At 38.2% G+C, this 22891-nt stretch overlaps 2 protein-coding genes across 3 annotated transcripts; one reads left to right on the top strand and one right to left on the bottom strand.

Moving 5' to 3' along the window:
* Positions 1-72: 72 nt before the first annotated feature.
* On the bottom strand, positions 73-9138 carry LOC118822175. 2 transcript variants are annotated; one of them, XM_036591076.1, is made up of 14 exons: positions 8924-9138; positions 7111-7215; positions 6861-6945; positions 6695-6768; positions 6246-6305; positions 4113-4220; positions 3950-4006; positions 3732-3862; positions 2363-2417; positions 2194-2286; positions 1883-2017; positions 1541-1642; positions 1302-1463; positions 73-1189 (listed from the first exon to the last, which is right to left on the bottom strand). In XM_036591076.1, exons 2-14 carry the CDS (start codon positions 7201-7203, stop codon positions 1064-1066), a joined length of 1281 nt encoding a protein of 426 aa, XP_036446969.1. In that variant the 5' UTR covers positions 7204-7215; positions 8924-9138; the 3' UTR covers positions 73-1063. The 2 variants fall into 2 exon arrangements, with proteins under 2 accessions (XP_036446969.1, XP_036446968.1); XM_036591075.1 differs by having other exon boundaries at positions 74-1189; positions 8940-9137.
* A 1859-nt stretch (positions 9139-10997) lies between these two features.
* On the top strand, positions 10998-22585 carry emc1 (ER membrane protein complex subunit 1). The gene is made up of 21 exons (XM_036591523.1): positions 10998-11117; positions 11891-12018; positions 12229-12294; positions 12370-12463; positions 12552-12680; positions 12847-12973; positions 13204-13359; positions 13443-13610; positions 13706-13777; positions 13873-13971; positions 14053-14149; positions 15179-15295; positions 15980-16179; positions 16440-16589; positions 18278-18439; positions 18529-18786; positions 18949-19122; positions 20360-20570; positions 20683-20767; positions 21226-21355; positions 21639-22585. Exons 1-21 carry the CDS (start codon positions 11026-11028, stop codon positions 21816-21818), a joined length of 2895 nt encoding a protein of 964 aa, XP_036447416.1. The 5' UTR covers positions 10998-11025; the 3' UTR covers positions 21819-22585.
* The last annotated feature ends 306 nt before the right edge of the window (positions 22586-22891 follow it).

The following is a 22891-nucleotide window of genomic DNA, read 5'->3' as shown; positions in this document are numbered from 1 at the left end:
ATGGTGTGGGGTTGTTTTTCAGGAGTTGGGTTCGGCCCCTTAGTTCCAGTGAAAGGAACTCTTAATGCTTCAGCAGACCAAGAGATTTTGGACAATTTCACGCTCCCAACTTTGTGGGAACAGTTTGGGGATGGCCCTTTCCTGTTCCAACATGACTGCGCACCAGTGCACAAAGCAAGGTCCATAAAGACATGGATGAGCGAGTTTGGTGTGGAAAAACTTGACTGGCCTGCACAGAGTCCTGAACTCAACCTGATAAAACACCTATGGGATGAATTAGAGCGGAGGCTGCGAGCCAGGCCTTCTCGTCCAACATCAGTGTCTGACCTCACAAATGCGCTTCTGGAAAAATGGTCAAAAATTCCCATAAACACACTCCTAAACCTTGTGGAAAGCCTTCCCAGAAGAGTTGAAGCTGATATAGCTGCAAAGGGTGAGCCGACATCATATTAAACCTTATGGATTAAGAATAGGATGTCACTCAAGTTCATATGCGTGTGAAGGAAGACGACTAAATACTTTTGGCAATATAGTGTATATACATACATATATGGAAATCACAGTAACGTCACACTGCAGAAAATCAGTTTCACCAGTGACTGTTTTAGCCCTCCCTCCTTTATTAATTATTATTAATTCTTCATAAAAGCCCACCCAACCGTTGTCCTAGAGGAATATGTCCTCTATTTTAGGGGTGCGCAATATTAATTGTTTAGTGTTATAAATTACATCACGTTATGTCACTATATGCTTTTCTGAGAATATTGTTGGTATCATCAGTAGTTAAGGAATACTGGCCAACTCTGTGCTTCATTACAAACAGAGCATAATTAGGCCTGTTTAATTAGATTTAGTGCAGTACAGTAGGTAAAACATACTGTGTCCAGTACTGTGTCCAGTACAGCTTATCAAACCACAGAAAAATTAAAAATCATGATGCATATTGTGCATCATGGAAATGTTTAAAGTATTGTGATATTACAATTTTTGCCATATCGCCCAGTCCTATTGTAATTATGCGTTTATAAAGGAAAAACAGTTTTTTGCCTTTAATTTTGGTCTCCTAGTCATGGTCGGTTTCACAGAACACAACCCTGTTCTCTAGACGGGCACGTTCAGCCTCAAACACCAGTCTGTGACTCGCAAATGTCTCCTTTGGACCCGACTGGATCAGCAGTGGATCTTCACTCTATAATAAAGATAAAACAAAGACAACAACACACAGGACTTAGAGGTATTTACATGAAATACTGCACTATATTTGTGACAGTAAGTGTTAGATTTAAATGTATGCAACTAACCGCAACAGCTGAAATGAAGGCGTCAACAAGGTGATAATCCGCAACCCCATGAGTGCCCAATTTAAAGGCCCCAGGTACATTCTTATGCACTGTATGCTTTGTGGACGTCTGAGTGAGGAAGTCGAATACACTGATTTCTTTTCCATTGTAGGACAGCTCCCCCTGTGGATCAAATACAGGTCTAAACACCACAATCAAGTTGTGCCTTGAAATGTTTAGATATGATCAGTATGTCCTACTCTGCTGCCACAGATGCTTGTTTTACGTTCACATATCTCTTCTGTAAATGCCACCATGGTAAAAGAAGCAGTGAGACCTCCCTCAAACTCCATGTTTACAACCTATAATGAAAGGAAAAGACAGGAGGATTTGACCAGTGGCCTTTAACTTATAGTTGTTAATAAATAAATACATGTTAATCCATCGTATGTCAGCATATTTCACTCTGATAACATAAACTAAGCCCATCTTATGAAGGAAATGCATACTTTGCCTCAGTTCTATAGCAGGGTATATATTTTCAGAGATGTGACATCACAGATCTAGCACAGGTGAAACATTGTCATGTAAGAATGTCCAACCTGATTTGAGCACACATCGTTGTCACATTCGTAGACACAGCGACTGTAGGGCCCTGTTTTTAAGGCCTCGGTTACTGACTCAATATCAGGAACCGAATTGGAGCAGATCACTGACACTGGCCATCTCACCCAGCCCTAAAACACATTAATTACCAAAGCATTTGTTAAAGACGTATCTTTATGTTTGCTTTCTGTTTTTCTGAATTGTCAAGTTCTGCACATTATCCACAAATGTTTAGACACTGCATGTAAGTAAATCCATGTTAGATGCTGTAGAAACTGTTATAATAAATGGGCGTCAGGATTATTACCTCTTTAACTCTGTCCAGGTAGATTTTCTTTGCAGAATATGGGCAGTTACTCTCTACAGAACAGTCTAAGCACCGACTTGCTGCCCCTGGAGGCTAAATACAAACACTGTTCAAAACACCTGTATTTAATTGCAGTGCACAAATTTATATCTTTCAGCTAAAAACAAACCTTGTTTTCTTTCCTGAAATGGCTGAGGGATCCAAAAGACGAAACTTTTATACACCTGTAAACCACAAAACATTTATTTATTGGAAATTAATGTATAAAATCCATTCAATTAAATAAACTCTTCCTTTTTTGGTTTGTAAAAAGGTTCACAGTTACCAAACCAATGAATGTACACTATACAGTCGTATGTAAAAGCTTGAATACCAATGGTCAATTGTTGATTGTGAATATAAGTTATGAAAATAAGCCATGCCCTTGAGCAAGGCACCTAACCCCCATCTGCTCCCTGGGCGCTGTGAAATGGGCTGCCCACCACTCTGGGCAAGTGTGCTCACTGCCCTTCTAGTGTGTGTGCATTCACTAGTGTGCATGTGGGTGTTTCACTGCACAAATGGGTTAAATGCAGAGGTGAATTTCCCTGTTGTGGGATTAATAAAGGGTAACTTAACCTAAGTTAACTTAAGTGGGATCCATTTTTAATGTTTATCAAAAGAAAAAATGATGTGATTTATTATTTTTTCAACCTCACATTCCTTCGCCTTTGCCTATTTTCTGTGTAGAACATAAAAAAACACATATTAAGTGTCTTCACACTGTTCACCCCTACACATTTATATTACTCATGTGGTGTTGGGGTGAACCCATGGGGAATGAAAGTGTGGAGGTGCTGTGTCCCTTCACTCTGTTCACCTCCTACATGGCCTGCTGTTAGTGTGTGTGTCTCTGTGTGCATGTGTGTGAGGGTGGACAACATGGTCAGGCTGCTGACTGGCTACAGCTGCTAAAGGAGAACCCTAAGCTGGACACTTGACACACAAGGGTTGAAATATTTTCTGCACACTGTAAATTTTATTGCACAATCTCTATTTTGAGCTGAGTTTAACATAATGGAAAAAAAATAAAACAGTATAAAATGTGCCATAACCTTTGCACAGGCCACATTTTATGTTTTATTTTTTGTCCAATATGTTAAATTCAGCAACAGTAATTGTGTATTACAATGTGCAGAAAAGTGTTTTCTGCAGAAAATGTGTACTTATTTTAACCCACAAAAAAAACATTAACAAAGCATCATCATGTGAAGTGACTAAGGGTGTCCAAACTTTTGCATGTGTTTTTGTGTCCAAAGGTTTTCAGATACTTCCTCATGCAATGTTTCATGTTTCTTCTGAAATCAAGGCTATAAACAGGACGTTTTTCCCCTTTTGTGAAATTTTTTTGGACATATAGGGTTGGTTTCCCGAACAGGGATTAAGCCTAATCCTGAACTATATAGCATTCTGAAGGGAGATTATTCATTAGAAGGAATATGCAGAACTAGGCTTAATCTCTGCCTGCGAAACCAAGCCATTGTGTATTTGTTCCATACCTGCGTCCTCCAGCCCAGTGATGAATGAGGTCCAGGTCATGGCAGGATTTGGTTAAAAGAGCAAACGAGCTTTCAGCCTCATTTCTCCAGTTTCCTCTGACAAAAGAGTGAGCAAAGTGATAGTATCCCACCTGACAAGAAGTCAGAGAGGCAGTTAGTACATACAGAAGAAGCTGAAATAAGATTTTGTTATTCCAATGAACTGGATTTTATCATACCGGTGCAAAGTGTTGAATGTGGAACACATCTCCAACAACCCCACTGTCGATGAGCGTCTAAAAGATGACAGAAATTCTCCTTTTACTGAGCATCAGTGTGGAACACACATTAGACAGTTCACTCGTTTAATATCAGCCAATGCAGAAACAGAAATGTGCTTACTTTTATTTTGCTGATGACAGGGTCATAACGGAGAACATGACACACTGTTAGAATTACACCACTTTGAATGAAAGTGTCTACAATCTCTTTGCAGTCCTCTAGAGAGACCTGCAGACAGAGGAAAAAAAAAGTGGATGAATAAATATGCACAAAAATGTCCTGGTCTAAATACAGACAAATGAAGCCCGAATGAAATGACATATAAACAAACTATGTTAATACTCATAGTCTTATAGTCCATATTACTAGTCCTTAGTCCAGCATCTAATAATGTTTGCTTTTTTGAGTTTAATTTCATAAGGTCACATTTTTGAAAGCATCTACTTCATTATTGGTCACAGTAAATTTAGACCTGAAGGATCCCAAAAGAGAAAAATAGAGGTGAACAAACTTCAGTTGCTGATAGCTGGATCTATGACAAAGTTCTGCAGTTCTATAGTTCTATAGTTGTATATTGACACACTATAGATACTGTACTACAGGTATAATATAATTTATAGTTTAGGTTACTTAGCACTTAAAGCTGGGATAAGTAAGATGTTTTGCCAAAAGTGAAAGAAGAAGCATTACTGAGTAAGGAGGGAAAAACACATTAAAATATGGTGTGCGTGCACTGCTGTGTGTTACCATGTGAAGCCTGAAACAATGTTTTAAAAGTCTTTTGTAAAAGTTTTTTGGACAGGCTCAAAAAAAAGGTCAGGCTCAATTATTAGCAAGTTTTGACCGAGTGAACACTTTTTTACAATGTGCTCACAATTCATTTTATAATGTGCCAGTTGTTTTCAGCGGTGACAGGTCTAGACTGCAGGCAGGCAGCACCCGGACTCTTTTAATATGGAGCACTGCTGTTGTAATACATGCAGAATGTGGTTTGGCATTGTGTTGCTGAAATAATTAAGGCCTTCCCTGAAAAAGACATCATCTGGATGGCAGCATGTTGCCAAAACATGTATATATCTAGTATTAATGGTGCCTTCACAGATGTGCATGTCACCCATGCACTAATGCTCCCCTATACCATCTTGAATACTGGATTTTGAACTGTGCACTGATAACAAGCTGAGTAGTCTTTAGCCCAGAGGACACAGTGTCCATGATTTCTAAAAAGAATTTTTGAGATTTTTTATTTGTTAGACCACAGAACACTTTTCCACTTGCCCTCAGTCCATTTTAAATGAGCTTGGGCCCAAAGAAGGTGGCAACATTTCTGGATCCTGTTTATTTATGTACATTTTCTTCTTTGCGTTTTAGAGTTTTAATTAGCATTTGTGGATGCGGCACTGAACTGTTTTCACAGACAATGTTTTTCAGAGGTGATTCTGAGCCCATGCAGTGATTTCCACTACAGAATCATGTCTGTTTCTTATGCAGTGCTGCCTGAGGGCCCAAAGATCATAGCCAGCAAATACTGGTTTTCAGCCTTGTCCCTTACATACAGAGATTTCTCCAGATTCTCTAAAGCTTTTAATGTTATTATGTACCGTAGATGATGAAAAACAAAAACGCTATTTTATGTTGAGAAATGTTATTCTTGATTTGTTGCACTATTTGATCGTGCAGTCTTTCAGAGAGGTGAACCCATCCCCATCTTTACTTCTGAAAGACTCTCTGGGATGATCTTTTTAGACTCAATCACGTTACTGACCTGTTGCCAACTATCCACCAGGTGTTTTTAAGGATTACACAACTTTACCAGCCTTTTGATGCCCCCTCCCAATGTTTTTGGTATGTGCTACTAGCATAAAATTCAAAATGGGCATATATTTTTCAAAAAAATATAAAATTTTCAAGTTTCAACAGTTGTATTTGAAGCATTTTCAGTGGAATATAGGTTTTAAATGATTTGCAAATCATTGCATTTTCTTTTTATTTACATTTGTCATAGCGTCCCAACTTTTTTGGAAATGGGGTTGTATTTTGGAAAGGTACTTTTACTTCTACCTGAGTCACTGTTTCATTAATTACTTGAGTATGGGTTTAGACTACTGTACCCACCTCGATCAGTGAGTTTCCTGCATTAAAGTCATCACATAATAAACATTTAAAACGTGTTTGGAAATGAAGAAATCTGGCCTCCTGAAAAGTGAGCTCAACTCTGAGAATGCTGATGTTTGCAAGAGTGAGTGTACATACTCCCATCGGTTTCTCCAGCAGTATATGATATCCCTTTTTTGCCAAAGCCACTGCAGGATCCTAGAAAACAAAGATCACTTTTAAACAGATCCATATAGTGGAACAGTACAATGCAAATCAAAGATTTTCCTTGTTAGCTGTCCCTGCTCATATTAGGCATTAATCATCATAACATAACAAAATTCTAAAACATCATCTGATTTTTGTCCATGTTTCCATGCCCCATGGTGGGACAGGGTTTAGGGGATAATATTAAGCATTACTATCATTTTTACCTCTCACTCCCACCCCTCCACCCCCCACCCACCAGCAAAAATCCTCAGCTGGCTCAGAGACCCTAACTGGCTAAGATGGCTAATTATACCATCCTAACTCAATGGGCTGAATTGGCATTCCAGACACTGCTTACAAACAGAGTTACTGAGACAAACTGTTCTCACGGCACAAACCTTATGAAGGCGATCAGGAGTGCAGATAAATACTGCATCTGCAAACTTCTCCCGCTCTGCTACACAGCTCCAGTCTGTGAACACCAGAGAAAGCCATACATTTTAAATCAGAACAGCTGCATGTTTATGTAACTCATAGAGCTGTACAAAGAGGCTCCACTTTCACCATCAAACGTGTTTTCATCAGCAACTTTATGTCGTTTCTGGAGCTTGTTTCGTGCAAAACTTCTCGGGTCAGCAATTCCTACAACCTAACGCAAAAAAGTAACGACAATCTCATATAAATTCTCAATAAATTCTTCTGCATTGTCTGATTGTAAATTATGTACTATTCTTCTCCATTACTGGCATCTTTATTGATCAGTCTAATAAACAGAAATATAAAACAGAATTAATGAAACAAAGGAAAAACATACCTGCATACGTTCAGGATGGATGGAGGCATAATCAGAGTATGTTTCTCCCCGGCACCCAGCCCCAACCACGATAACTTTAACAGGCGACGGCATGTTTACAACAGCCTAAAAAAAAAGTGAACATGCAGTTTTTTTTCATCCCAAATAAATCCTTGAGCAAGCAAAATTGGGCAAGAGCACATTGCATAGCTAAAACGGCAGGAGGAGCAAACATCCTGAAGCCTGAATGTTTCCTACTTGTTTTCCATTTGTATAAATAGTTACGTCAGACACTGTCAGAAACCACACAGGCAAGTCTTTTTGAGATTGATAATGTAGTATTAGTGTAATAATTTCAAACAGGTATGTAGCATGCACAATCAGACACGTTGCGTACGGGTGTCTATTACTTGTTAGCTACATTAGCCTCAAAGCTCCAGTGCAAAACTAATAAAGTAAACTTAGGACACCAAACATGGCTTCTTTGAACAACTACATTTGGTGGTAAGAGAAAAACTATGTGAATTTGATTTTTCCCCTGACTATTCCTTTATGGACTGATTCTTAAATCCACAAGACAGAGACAAGACCAGATATCAAAGACCACTGATCATGGTAGGTGTTTTGGTAGAGCCTTTTCTAATTTACAAAGTATGATTATGTTTATAACCAACTTTAAACAAGGCCTCGTCCAGCACCCTAAAACAACATGGTACACTTTTAATTAAAAACAGACTATGCTGTCTGCTCGTTCACAATTCCAGCAAGCTTAGCATTTTCACCACCTACCGGTCACATATTGGGTCAAAGTGCACGTTGCAGTTAACTTCAAACCAGACCTGATTTCATCAGGACACATAATAACAACATCTTTCTGGATTTTCTGTGTGTAATTACCATTAATCTAATTGATTAAGATTATTGATTTAATGTAAAGTCATTTGAAAGTGTCCATCTGACAGTTTTCCCATCTGACTACTTCTGCCAAGTAAAGACAGTTCCATGGCTGCAGCTGTTGACAGACTAGAGGGCAGAAATGTACTTCTGTGTAATAGTTTAACCCAGTATTGTGTATATAATGAAATGTCAGGTGATTTCTAAGCCAGATAAGCTTATAACAGTGAGCAAGTTGAAAAACGTTCTTCAGTTTTAGTTTTCTACTCTTTCAAGACTCGTAACAGGTGAAGTCATTTGGTGTCCTGATCCAGATCATAACCTGCCCAGAGGTAAAAACTCATGTTCACTGTAGCTACATTCACCTCCATCTGCTGTCCATGAACACTGATGTCTGAACCTTACAACTTATTTGTAATCTTTATCTGTAGTCTCAGTTCACTGCAACAGCAGCTTAAAGACTTGGAACTATTTATTTTTACAGAACTATTTCTGTGAGCTAATAATCCATATAAAGGCAGGCTGAAAATCTATAATGCTAACACTTACCTTCTCCTTTCAGGGAGCTGTAGCTTAGCAGTCTACCTAACGAATGAAGACTACTGCCATAATGCTACACCTGAGTTCTGTGACTTCTAGAAAATAATTTGCTATAGGACAAGACAGTTCCTTTGACTAGTTAGTTAAAACAATGTTTTTATCCATTTCTACAATTCTTGGAGAAGTTATACACAAATAATGCTAATATTTGTAGTTATTAGCGTGTGGAGGTTTCGAAGCACATGAACAGCTCAAAATTAGACAGATATAATGACGAAAATAGCGCTTTAGTCCAATCAAAGCATCTTTTATGAAGCTAGTTAGAGTAACTTGTAGTCTTTAGGGAACAAATGTTCGGTTAACTGAAACTCAACGGCTCTGCACTCGCAGATTTACCCACCTACAGATTTACCCACCTCTCTCCACAGCTCCACTTCTTCACTTCTCTGCTCTTATTGTGCAAAAAGCACAACACATTCAGTGTAACACCCACAGTCACTCGCACAAGCGGGCTGTCTTCATGAATGAAGTTTGTAGGTGTGAGTAGAGAGAAGCGCGGCGCCGTTAGCTTCCTTAATAAAGTCACCGCGGACGTCACGAGAAACGAGGAGGAGAGAAAGCCAGGAAAAGCCAGGAAACCGGCTCAGAAATGTGTTCCGGGCTTCTCAAACGCTAGAGGGCGCTCCTGAGCGAGTCCAAAATGAATAGGTTGATATGGAGCATTTAAACAAAATCATAGTTCATAAATGCTTAAACATAAAAGAATACATTCACTTCCTGAACACAGAACAGCATGAAACCTTTTAACACTGCTGTATAGAAGTTCGGTGAGCACAATCAGTACTCAGTAGCAGTAATGCTGGCATCCTTCTGTCCAAAACTGGTTTGCTGTAGAAAAAGGAAATATGCAGTTAAGTTTTCTTTGCTTTTTTAGTGAGATACATTCTTCTACTTTGTATAATTAAAGGAAAGCTCTGGACAAGTGATTAGAAACTATTTAAACTTTTCGTTTTTAGCCTTTTAGCTCCATTCTCCCCCGTTCATCGAGGACTTGCTCGTGGGCAAGTTTTGCAGTCATGTTTTTGATACAATCAGGGAAATAGGAAGAGGCCAGACTCCTCATAAACCAGCTCTGAGAAAGTTCTGTGAATGGCTCACAAAATCGAATAAGACACAATACATACTGTGTAAAACTTGAAAGACAATGTGTTTAAAAAAGTATTTCATATATACTGAATGCATTGTATAATATCTATCACCATGGCACCATATCAAGAACTGGTGTATGCTTTGTTTTGTAACAGACAACAATACTATGAATCATTTACTTTACCAATATATTTGGCACTTTCCATGAACAGAGTTTGTTTAAGGCCACAATACACTTTAAAACTTTACTTGCTTAACCTGCAGAAAATGTTATTTTCCCATTTTTCCCAGACTGTGAAATCAGATTCTATATGAGATGTTTTTTTTTTATTTTTTTTTTTTATCTTTTTTGCAACCATGTTACCAGTTTTTAGGGAGATGTATAAATGGCATGTAAAACACTGTAATTTAATTATTTATGTTCTAGCAATAAATGCTTTTTTTGTACTTTTAAATTAATAATGAAAAACGTTTTTGTGTTTTCTATGTTTCTTATATGTATGTATATATATATATATATATATATATATATACATATATATACACACACACACACACACACACACACAGATATATATATATATATATATATATATATATATATATACATATATATGTTTTTTCTTTCTAAAAAAAATGTTTAACTAACTTTAACTAATGACTCACGTTACCAAATTCACACTTTTGGTAACACTACCTGCTAAAGTCAACGTTTTAGAACTATATTTACCTAAAAAGTATGAATAATAGGGTTGAGATCTGGGTAACAGGGTTGAACAGATCTATTCCCCATAAAGCTGATATTAATGCAGTACAATTAAAGTATACAGCATACAGAAGAAGGAGAAGCTGAAAAATTATTTTATTCAAAATGTTTAAAAGCTTTGCTTCACACCATTTTCATTTACAATATTTTTTAGTGAGAAGTTTAGAAAAATAAGTAACAGGCTTGCAAGTTTAGCAAAGTCCAGCATGGCCATGCTGGGTGACCTGCATACCAGCAACCAAAACACAAGACATGCTGGTTTTGGTGGTGCATACGTAGACCAGCATGCTATTCAGGTGGTCATCAGGTGGGCTACAGGTCAAGAGGTGGGAATCACTGCTTTAATATGGAAACCAGTTGACAAGGCAGTCGCCATCACTGCCTGACTGTAATGAAGCTAGGAGCCTTCATACAGGGTCAAATTGAATGTATGCGCTGTATATTTGCTTGTCTTGAATATAAACGAGCTGAACAAAGTGTGCTTTTTATTTTCGTCTCCATTTCTCGGTAATAAACGAGTCGCCTTTGACTCTGGGGGTTCTGGGTCCTAAACCGCGGAGGATTGTGGGACCTGAGCATCTGCAGCAATGGCGGGGCTGTTAGCTGGGTTCACTGTCTCTTTATGTTTATTAGGTTTTACTGTGGCTGTGTTCGAAGACCAAGTCGGGAAGTTTGACTGGTGCGTATACGCTGACAGGTCATGGATGCTGTTGTCATTCTTGACATTTAACTTAGTGTTTTGATAGAGGCCATTCAAGCTGCCGGCGGTGAGGGTAAGCTAAAGGCTAACAGTGAGCTAGCTGGCTCATGTCCCCCACACCAAGATGATCGGTTTGTAGATAAAGATCTGGTCGTTATACAGTTTGATTATCACGAGAGTTTGTAATTGCTGTGGCATTATTTTGTGTAACGTTGAAACGTTCGTGCTATAAAGACAACTGAACTGATCTGAGTTGGAGCGCAGCCACCTGCTAAACAGACTGATCCCTGCATTATTACTGTGACAGCGATGAACACCAGTATTTTGGGAGCTGCTTGTCAGTAAAACGTTTTTTCAATAACACTAGAGTGCATAGAAACATATAACCATATTTACTATCCAGTAACTTTTTTTCCTATAGGTCTCTGTACCAACAGTTTCAGTATTTAGTGTGGTGATGTGAAGGAAGTAGGGAGTCATTGGTGTACAATCATACCTTTCAAGCAAATAAACAGAATAATGTCACTATTTGTTTGTTTTTGTTGGTTATATTCTGTGTCTTCATGTAGGCAGATTTTGTTTTATATATATGGTATACACCTGAAATAGCTTCATAAGGATAAATAAAACCATAGACGTTAGTACATATTATTTATGATGTCCACTTTATAGAATGTATGCATTGATGAAAAAATGTATATTATGGTTTATTGCTCAGATTTGATGAATACTGATGTGCCATCTCTTTTCAGGAGACAGCAATTTGTTGGCGAGGTGCGATTTGCACTCTTTGATACTCATTCCCAAGCATCCAAAAAGCTCCTGGTGGCAACCGAGAAGAACGTTTTTGCATCCCTCAACTCCAGAACTGGAGAGCTATGTAAGTAGTGCTTTCAGTAAAGTGTGTCAGACAACATTTTTGAGAAATCCACCATTTAAGATGCATTGATGTAAGATTTGCGTTTGAGTACCTTTTTTAAGGTTTTGACTACTGTATGTTTATGTGCACATAGTTGTTGTTTTGTACTTCAGTGAAATCAGTGTCTAAAGAGGCAACGATGATGAATGATCTTGTTTCTTGTTGTTGTAGTCTGGCGACATGTGGATAAGATGGGACCAGAAGGACATATTGATACGCTGCTGATGTATGGGCAAGGTGAGTGTATGACTTTGAGTAATATTTGGGATGTAGAGAGAGGACTGTGAAACTATTGTCTGCGTTGTCTTCTAGACGCTGTTGTTGTTGTTGGGAATGGACGCCTTCTTCGTTCCTGGGAAACCGCTTTTGGTGGCTTGAATTGGGAGACAGTGCTCGATACTGGAAGGTTGTATGTCTGTGGCTTTTCAGAATGTGACAGTGTTGTTCCAATTTGAGACATGTAGTAACATCTGACATCTTTTTTTTCCCCTTAGTTTTCAGTCAGCTGCATTTATTGGATTGCAAGACCTTGTGAAGTATGTTGCAGTGCTTAAGAAATCTGCCATCTCTCTTCATTATCTTTCCAACGGCCATCAGAAATGGGTGGAAAATCTTCCAGAAAGGTAAAAACAAGTCTTATTACACCTCCTCTGTTGTAGGAGTCTGCTTAAATATTTCCATGTTGATTGTTTTGAAGTGTTTCACTTATTTCATGAGTCTGTTATGTTCTTGGTTCAACACTGCCAATAAGACATATTCTCTTTTCAATTTTTGCTTTGCCTCCTGCAGTGACACTGTTCAATATCAGATCGTTTATTCTGGAGGCAATGGACAGGTCTTCGTTCTAGGTGTGGTCCCCAATTCCCATATTGTTATTGTTGAATACAACATTGAAGATGGAGAAATCATGAAAGAGGTAAAGCACTGCTTCATGGGTCAGAATATTACATTCTGTTGTACAGGATGATAATGTGTTGTTCATCTCTGTGTGCAGTTTGTTTAAAAACATAGCAGCATTTTTAACTAACTATATAATTATCTATGTAACAATACACAGTGATTTTGTGCAACAGCACATTAATATTAGTAGTAACATAATGCAAATATCAACATGTTGTAAAATCGTTTTATCTATCTTGTTCTTAGAAATCAGTTGCAGCTCCATGGATGTCTAGCTTAAAGTCCAGCTGTGTGGTGGTGGGTAATGGAGTCCTTTTATGTGTTGACCCGACCACACAGTCCATTTACACCTTGCCATTGCAGTCTGAGGAGCAGACAAAAATGACTCCGATCCTACTCCAGGTGACCACTGCTCTCCAGTTGTCATAGATGTCATGTTTAGTTTGTGATCTTGCGTGATTGATTACTGACATTTCTCTTTCCAGACTTTGAGCCTGGAGGTGGTCTCAGGGTTTCAGCCAGTTCTGATCTCGACTCAGCCCCATCCTGCCCGTTCTCCGCTCTCTGAATTCTTCCTGCAGCTTGGTCCAGATCACCACGTCTTATTGCAGCTTAAAGATGGCCTCATTTCTCCTCTTCGAGACTTTAACCCAGTATGCTGAACAGATATTAGTCATAGGCCTAGAGGATGAGAGAGTAGTGTTTCTGTTCTCAAATGGCTGATGTCTTTTTATTTTCTTTTTCACAGTCGTATCTGGTCTCTTTTGCAACAACTGGGGAAAAGACAGTAGCTGCTGTTATGTCACCAAAAAATGAGACCGTGAGTATAGACCTAAGAAAGGTTGCCTTTTGATCTTAACTTTTCATTTAACAGAATTCCCCATTACAGTGAAGTTTTTGTATATCAATTTCAAGGCATGCAGTATCAACCTGTTCAGTGCTGATACGGGTCGGCGGCTTCTTGATACCACCATCATCTATTATATGGACCCTAATGGAGGAAAGCCAACTAAGGTAATTGTTGCCAAGTGTAATTTTAGGATGTGAACTGGTTGCTGGAGTTTAGAGTTAAGCTAATGTGCCTTGTTTCCTCAGTTGTATGTCCATGCATTTCTGAAGAAAGATGATTCAGTGGGCTACAGGGTCTTGGTACAAACTGAAGATCTCGTCCTCAACTTCTTACAGCAGCCTGGTATGTATACATGAAGCTGTGTGTGTGAGTTGGTGAAATCAAATTTGTTTCAATATATGAAAGTGTTTTATGAATACAGTTTTAGGGTATTCTGTAAATGGAACAACAAATATGTTTACAGCTGTCAGATGATTAAAACATCAATCTTAATTATTCGTTTTATTTGGCTAAATTTGACCCTAAAGAAAGGTGTGTGTGTGTGTGTGTGTGTGTGTGTGTGTGTGTGTTTTTTTATTTTTTATTTTTTATTTATTTATTTTTTTTTTTAATCCATCTAAAAAATCACTGCATTTTATTACAGCTACAAATAGACAAAAAAGCTTCATCAGGATGTATTTATTACTTTCACTAATTCATTAGCATTATTTTACATGAACCTGAACGTGAAAATCATGTCAGCTTCAGGTTTTTCTTCTTCTGAAGTCAACGCACAGCAGATGCCTCATAGTTCTGGTTAAAAATACTTTGCTGTAGCCACTAACCAAGAGAGTGAAGTTCAAGGTTTGTCCCACCCGCTGAATTTGCCGTGCCCGTCTAAAACAGCAGTCTTGGTGGTTTGCCTGTATTGGTCACAAGCCAGTGGTAACTCGTGTTTCCAGTTTTATCACCAACAGCCACTTGAAAACAACAGTGGTTGCATGTTCCAGCCGATGAGTGTATGCTTCATATACATTGCATATACAGTCAATGGTTCAACTCCTCTGTGTAGCCCCCTCACTCTCATTTCGTTATGTTGCATCTTGTCAGAAGGGGAACTGTATATTTCCACTTTGCTAATGTGTTTGTTGGTTTGCAGCTTGTTAATTTATCCATAGATCTCCCACAAGCACTGTTCAGTGTAGTCTGCTGAAGGTACAGCTGTATTTGAACAAGAAGGCTACAGCAGATTCTATCATAGCAGCTTTGCTTCAGCTTGCTTTAATATGGCTGGTAAAAACGAGCAGCATTAATAATTTATCGCGTTAATGTATTATTTACTTTGACAGCCCTTATTCTGTAAAATAAATATTAACCTAACCGTCTCTACAGGCAGGGTTGTGTGGACTAGGGAGGAGGCTCTAGCTGATGTAGTCACAATGGAGATGGTGGACTTACCGCTCACAGGAACACAAGCAGAACTGGAGGGAGAGTTTGGAAAGAAAGCTGGTAATGTACATTGATCTGCATCACATCGTCTCTTTGCACATTCCATTCTCTGTGTGTTATTAATTCTGATTCAGCAGGTGGCATCAAGCAACACAATGCATTTGTGTGTGTGTGTTTCTTTATGTGAACATTTACTGATATAACTGTGCTGTTTTTGTGTGACTTAATGTTTTAGAATGAATACTAATGTTGTGAGGTTTTAATAAGTATGCTTTTCATGTATGTCCTGAATTATTATTATTATTTTTTGTCATACTATGCTTATGATCTATGTTGCTGCTGCTTACTAATGCTGCTTATGCTCCCTAATGCACTACTCTTCCATCTGTCCAATAAGCTGTTGTCTTTTCTTGTACTGCCTCTGTATTTATTTTCTTGCCTTTTGCTCTTTCTTTTTGCTGCACTTGGATCCAGCTATTCAAGGTAATTTGGAACATTTGCTTTTGTGTGTTTATAACAATATGCGCAGTTCACTTGTCATAATACAAATAATTTTGTTTGCTAAGCGTTTTTGCAGTATGATGCAGGCCAGTCATAATTTTTTTTGTATTTTGTGTGGCATCATGGGTCTTCCAGAAGCCTGTAATTTTGCAGTATTTAAAACATCAAGGACACATGGAAAGAATTGAACTAATCAGTATGTAGGTCTCAGTTTTTAAACTCTGTTACTGTGATGTTTTGCAGATGGACTGTTGCCCATGGTTTTGAAGCGGCTCTCATCACAACTCATCCTCCTGCAAGCCTGGCTGAGCCATCTGTGGAAACTCTTCTATGATGCTCGGAAGCCCCGCAGCAATGTCAAGAATGAGGTCACTATTGAAACTTTATCTCGGGATGAGTTCAACCTGCAGAAGATGATGGTGATGGTGACTGCCTCAGGGAAGGTATGAAGATGATTAGTGTGAATGTCCATTCAATGTTTTTGTTAAATGTTCTGTCCAACCAACAGCTCTGTTCTGTCAGAATAACCTGCAACCTCGTGTGACATCAAACAAAATTGGGACAAGCTAGCATAATGATTAACCTTCTTAACAAAGTATTCTTGAATCAATTTAAATGATCTATTTTTCCTCTAGTATTGATTTCAAATATAAATAACTGAAAAAAAATATTGTTTTTTTTTCCCCTGAAAATTTTCACTCAGCTCTTTGGCATTGACAGTAAGTCTGGAACTGTCTTGTGGAAGCAGTACCTTGAGAATGTGCAGCCTAATTCAGTCTTTAAACTGATGGTGCAGAGGACTACTGCTCATTTCCCTCATCCACCTCAGTGCACTCTTCTCATTAAGGATAAGGTAGGATTGTGTTTTCAGTTAATTTCCTGTCAAAATGAGCTATATTGCTTTGACTTTATTATTAAAAGTTAGGTGGGATTCAAAGTGTGTGTGTGTTTGTGATGTCAGAGGCGCTATTCTCCTGTTGTTTTAATGACGTTTTGCTACTTAATTTTAGATCACTTTCAAGAAGAAGTGCCAGAGCTTTTTGCCTGTACATACAAAGACAATATTAGCTTAAATAGCTGATTGACAGTTGCGATGCTATGGTTAAAAAAAAAACAAAAAACATTGCTTATGCCAGCTCTTCGCAGTTCGAAAGAGAGACCATGTATTGCTACCATTTTCTGTGAGGAGTTTTTGTGTCCAGGCACTACGCTTTTCACTCCCTCCCTGTTCAGCATTTGCAAGGAATGTGTGAATATTCATAATTTTTAAAAGATTCTGGTAAAGTCATGGAGTGAAATGCATTAAACACGTTAACGTACAAGTATTAAAGCAGTGGTTTTCAACCCATGAAATACTGCTGGGGGCTGAAACCATGTATTTTTTGTATTTCGGTCAACCTCGTTTATTTTATCTGGCAAAATGCTCTATATGTTTACGTTTTCAGTGCAAGTCGTTTCCTTTTTCATTTGTGTCGAATTCGACCATCATAGATAAATGGTTACAAACAGGGCCTTTCAAAAAGAAAGATCCTGAGGATGGGCCACCTACAAGTGAAACAGACACCCTATTTCACACTGAGGACACTAAACTGAAACTAAGAACATTCAGTTAGTACAGAGTCTTATAGCTCTGCGACATAAACAAACAGGCAGAATGCCTTTAGGAGACAGAGATCTCCTTTGCTCCTCACAAAACAGGCAGACTGACACTCAGCAGGCTTCTTTCCATTTTGGAAAAGTAGAAGAAGCATGGAGAGTGTTACCACCTCATTCAGGAGCTGGAACTTCATGAGAGCTTTTATTCACAGCTCAGATGTTTGCAACTCAGTTTGAGCTGCTTTTGGAGATGCTAACACCATTCATGATGAAGCAGAGGACAAACAAATCTTGTTATTGGCAAAAGTTCACAAAATTCACAAATATCAAACAGAGTGTAAATGAAATAATGTTTTCACCATTCAAAAAAATGTGTTTGGTGTGTAAAGGCATTCAGGCTTCGCATGTCCAAAAACAGTACACAAGTAACTTCCACTGTGTGCTGAATACTAAAAGGTTTTTCTTTTGTTTTTTTTTTGTTGTTTTTGTTTTTTTGTTTTTTGTTTTTTTTTTTAAATAAAAAATGCCATCATTTGGAGGCTTTTTTAATTTCTTCAGCATGTCATTCAGCACTTGGCAGCTGCCAAACAACATCATCTAGAAATCATTTGGTCATTTATTACTGTTCATGTTGTTATATTATAAAATCAAGCAAAACTGAAAAGCTACATTGATTTGTCGAACAAATATACTACAATACATTAAATGATCTGCTCAGTAAAGCCTTGTGGGTCACAGAACCTTTTGTGTTCAGTTCAGTTTGGGCCACGAGTTACATTGTAACAGACTAACGGTTGAAGTCATGGGGTTAAATGCAGCAAAGTTCTCAGACACGTGAAGGCATTAGATCAGAATTATTTTTTAATCAGTCCTAAATTAAATATGTTGCCTGCTTGTTAATGTAGTGTTCTTTAATTCAATGTTAAACTGTATTTGTCTCTGCAGGACACAGGCCTGGGAAGCCTCTACGTTTTTAATCCCATTTTTGGCAAGAAGAGCCATATCAGTGTTCCAGCTTTGCCCCGACCTGTCCTTCAGTCCCTGTTGCTGCCCCTCATGGATCAGGACTATGCTAAAGTTCTTCTCCTGATAGATGATCAATACAAGGTCAGTTTCAGCGTGTTTGGTAGAATGGCCTGATAAAACATGAAACAAAAACAATTTAATAATTGTGAACCTGCCTATCTCCTGTTCAGGTAACAGCATTCCCGTCCACTAAGAATGTCCTGCAGCAGCTGCAAGAGATGGCATCTTCTATTTTCTTCTACCTGGTAGACTCCAGTCAGGGTAGACTGTCTGGTTTCCGCCTACGCAAAGACCTGTCTACTGAGCTGATCTGGGAGGTGGTCATCCCCACTGAGGTGCAGAAGATAGTGGGGGTAAAAGGCAAGCGCGCCAATGAGCATGTCCACTCCCAAGGACGTGTCATGGGGGATCGCAGTGTTCTTTATAAGGTAATATTCAGCAACATCCCACACACTCTGACAGACTCTTACTCATTTCTGACCTCAAGGACTTCTTGACAGTAGCTTTCTATAGATAATTGTATATATTTTGTTTGTTGGAAATAGGCGATTTCATCATGTGATTATTTTTCAATATCTCTTTACGTTTAGTACTTGAACCCCAACCTCCTTGCAGTGGTGACTGAAAGCACAGACAGCCATCAGGAGCGCAGCTTTGTGGGGATTTTCCTCATTGATGGTGTGACTGGTCGTATTGTCCATGAGGCAGTACAGAGGAAGGCCAGAGGTCCTGTTCACTTTGTCCACTCTGAGAACTGGGTGGTGGTGAGTAGAAGGGCTTTGTCTTTATCTTATTGCTGGACCGCCAGCTTGCGTAATTCGGCATCTCTTACCGACTGACCTTGGTAACTCGCATGCACAGGCTTTGCCGAAGACAAGCAGCAGGTCGCACTATACAACATTAAGTGTTATGGTTATAACTTCCAATTTAAGGCTAAAAATTAATAGAAGAAATCATAAACAAATTTATTGAAGCACATCTTAACAGTGATAAAAATAACCTAATTAGGGGTGAAATACAGCATTGAGAACATGTATTTGAGCTTGAGCTGTGTCTGACTTCAGTTGTGTTTTTTGTGGTTGTTTTAGTTTGTTTTTTTTCTCTTTATTTTGCTGTATATGGAGCCTTAATTAGCTATTGTTTACTGTTCCTGGAGAGGACACAGACACCAAGCACTAGTACATGAACAATAGTGCTAGCAGCTAGAGATCGAATTGTTTTTGCTCTGTTTACACTTTACACAAGTTATCATTTTGTAAAGAGTTTGTCAAGTTAATGTCAGGTAGTTCTGAAGCTATAATGCTGGCACTGGTAACATGTATACTATTAGCTAGAGAATGAGTTGTTTTTGCTCTTATTTTTATATTATTAAATTTTTCTGACTCTACACATGATTCTGAGGAACTGTAGGCATTGTGTCAGTGTGTACGAGTACGAGTCATCTTAGCATCCAATAGATATGTTACTGCTAAAGACACTTTGCTATTAGAATTTATGCATAGCTGGAGTGGTAACTACTTCATTCATTCATTCATTCATCCATTTATGATATAGCAGTAGACCCAGCATATCAGAATTATTAAATGAATTATCAAACACATCCCTGGATAACACAGATTTATCCACTACTGCTTGTTTCCAGCACTGGATTAGAGAATTTCGAGGAAGGAATTTCCAGACGATTGCGTAGCAGAGTGCACCACTGCTTGAATGCCACTGCTATCATATCAAGTCCCATATGATTGTACTATTTGAATATGGCAACTTGATTACTGATTGGTGTATTTCTGAAAATGGCATTCAGCACATCAAAATGTATCCTATTTTGTATCATAAACCTTTGCGGTTTGGGGCTGCTAATCAAGTATTATTGCTTAGTATCATTAGAATGGAGAGTTCTAATCATCTGATTCTGTTCAGTGGTTTATTATAGTACTCAAAACTCACAAAGTATAGTTCACCAATATGAAAAATAATGCTTTTTCTTTTTTTTCTCTCTAGTATGTGTACTGGAACACGAAGTCTAGGAGGAACGAGTTCTCTGTGCTTGAGCTTTTTGAGGGAATGGAGCTGTATAACAGCACAGTGTTCAGCTCTCTGGATAGACCTCACCCACCTCAGGTCCTGCAGCAGTCCTACATATTCCCCTCTCATATAAGCACCCTGGAGGCCACACTCACTGAGAAGGGCATCACCAGCCGGCATCTACTCGGTCAGTTTTGTGCAATTCATTTTAAACTATGGCAAACTACTTTTTAATATCTAAAGTGGTGTTATAAGATCTATTTCTGATGTTAGCGACCACTTTTCTATTGTTTATTCAGTGGGACTCCCATCAGGAGCCATAATGTCTTTACCGAAGATGTTTTTGGATCCAAGGAGACCAGAAGTTGGTTCGGATCAGAGCCGGTGAGCATTGAGCCAGTGAATAGTGGCCTGTATATATGGTCACGTCACAAAATATTTGAAAATAAAATATATTTATAGTTAACAGCAACAGATTCCATATGCAAATGCCACATTTCAAATCGAAGCTAGACTTTTTTCTGCTTACTTGTAAGTGCAATAATGAGAAAATAACACCCAACTGGCCAAGGAAAAGCTAAGCAGCCAGTTGTCCAATTACTTTTGAGCCCAAAGAAATTAGGGACCTACATTGTTCACCTGATTTGAATGTAAATATCCTAAAATTAAAGCAGGAAGTATGCACTTTGAGCCCATATTCATAATTTAGTTTCAACTTTAATATGCAAGGGTAGACAGATAAAAATTATAATTTTGTTGATGTCCAAATATTTATCGACCTGACCTGACTTTATCTCTGACAAGTAATTTAATGTTAACATTAGTTTGACTGGAGGTCTCAGGGAAGAAAATCTAATACCATACTCTCCTGAAATGATGATTCGTACTGAGTGGTTTATTAACTACAATCAAACTGTGTCAAGAGTCAGGGGTATCTATACTGCCCCCTCTGGCCTGGAGTCCACATGTCTGGCAAGTATCTTGAGTATCATAACAGAATAATAGCATTAAAATGTTGATTTATGAAATCGCAGTAGAGCTGTCTCTGCTTACTGGTAACATTTTAATTTTAGATTTTCCAGCTTTATCAAATTGGATAATTAATGTTTTTGAAAAATAGGCATTTGTGCATCTATAATCATAAAGTTTATGCACATTATATCTGCCATGCTTATAATTTTTCATTCATTTGTAGTGCTTTCTGTGTTCCCTTGTGTTGCATAGCTAAGATGTATGTTCCTGTTTCCTCCTCTAGGTGGTTGCGTATGGTCTTGATATCTACCAGACCAGAGTGTACCCTTCGAAACAGTTTGATGTTCTTAAGGATGATTATGATTATGTACTGATCAGCAGTGTACTGCTTGGCCTGTTCTTTGCTACTATGATCAGCAAGCGATTAGCAGAAGTCAAACTACTTAATCGTGCTTGGCGATAAAGGGCAACTCTCTGGCCTGGAACCTGCTTTCTGCCCCATTCTGCCATGTGATTGCCATGTTGATGGCATGGCAGGAGACCAGCCCATGTCAGACTGCAAGATCATATAATGAGCATTGTGGAATTTCGGACGTATTTGCAGCCAACTGTTGCCTGATGGCATTTTTTATTTTTTTTTGGGACTGTCTAATGTAACAGACATGGTCTTTAATGTTTTCTCACACCATTTAAGCAGTTTATTGTTAAATTTATTTATTGTGGCTTTTGAGGCAAGTTAATTTGTGAATTTAGGCCCACTGTCTGTGTTTTAGGAAGATTTTTTTCAAGAAGATTCAGATTGCCACAGAAATTGTTTTAGGTCGAGAAAATATAAAATGAAGTAATGCAAGCATTCATTTACTAAATTTGTTTTTTAATTTTTGTTTGTATGGATGCTAACACTGGTCAATGTACATGAAATATACCTCTAAGTTAATACTAAAAGCAGCTTTAAAGGTAGACTCAGATTTTTGGTAACTCTGTAATTTAATCAAAAAGCCACATTTTTGTGATGCTTCGTGAATCTTATTTTGCACTATTCACCTGCTGACACTGAGTCTGTCTTTAAACTAATTTAATGGACAGGTACTGTACAGTTTTACACCCAGAATAGAAAGTGATAGCTTGGATGTACAAACACGGAGAAATTGCCTGACTTTTTGTACAAAAAGGTTAAAAGATTAGTTGATTTGGGATTAGTAATCAATAAAGTCAAAATGTTTAGATGAATTGTATGAAAATGTATACTTTGTTTGAATGAACCAGTACTGACTCCTAGGTGCTAAAGAAAGTTCTAAAGCATTTCAAAGGATTTGGTCAAGTTTGTCCTTTTAACTTAATGTTAAAAACTCTTGCTGCCTAACTACCCAATTCTGGCCGTCGAGGTCCCACTCCACTTCATAGTTCTAGTACTTGAGTCCTATCAGTATCTAATTTTTAAGCTCTCCTTCCTTGTTCAGGTGTATTGGAACAGCAGAAATTGTGAAACTGATAGAGGCTACATGACTACAGTTAGAAAATACAGACTTGGCTGAG

This window comes from Colossoma macropomum, unplaced genomic scaffold (assembly GCF_904425465.1).
Source record: "Colossoma macropomum unplaced genomic scaffold, Colossoma_macropomum, whole genome shotgun sequence".
NCBI classification, from domain to species: Eukaryota; Metazoa; Chordata; class Actinopteri; order Characiformes; family Serrasalmidae; genus Colossoma; species Colossoma macropomum.
This window is presented reverse-complemented; position numbering and strand designations above follow the sequence as displayed.

Bases quoted from the DNA above. Each gene is read 5' to 3' on its own strand.
- LOC118822175 (XM_036591076.1), bottom strand. From the start codon at position 7,203: ATGCCGTCGCCTGTTAAAGTTATCGTGGTTGGGGCTGGGTGCCGGGGA. The intron at 3,863-3,949 runs GTATGATAAAAT...ACTTCTTGTCAG, and splicing joins ACATTCAACACTTTGCACCG to GTGGGATACTATCACTTTGC. The intron at 2,418-3,731 runs GTATGGAACAAA...TGTGGTTTACAG, and splicing joins CACTGGGCTGGAGGACGCAG to GTGTATAAAAGTTTCGTCTT.
- emc1 (XM_036591523.1), top strand. From the start codon at position 11,026: ATGGCGGGGCTGTTAGCTGGGTTCACTGTCTCTTTATGTTTATTAGGT. The intron at 11,118-11,890 runs GTGCGTATACGC...ATCTCTTTTCAG, and splicing joins CAAGTCGGGAAGTTTGACTG to GAGACAGCAATTTGTTGGCG. The intron at 13,778-13,872 runs GTGAGTATAGAC...ATCAATTTCAAG, and splicing joins TGTCACCAAAAAATGAGACC to GCATGCAGTATCAACCTGTT.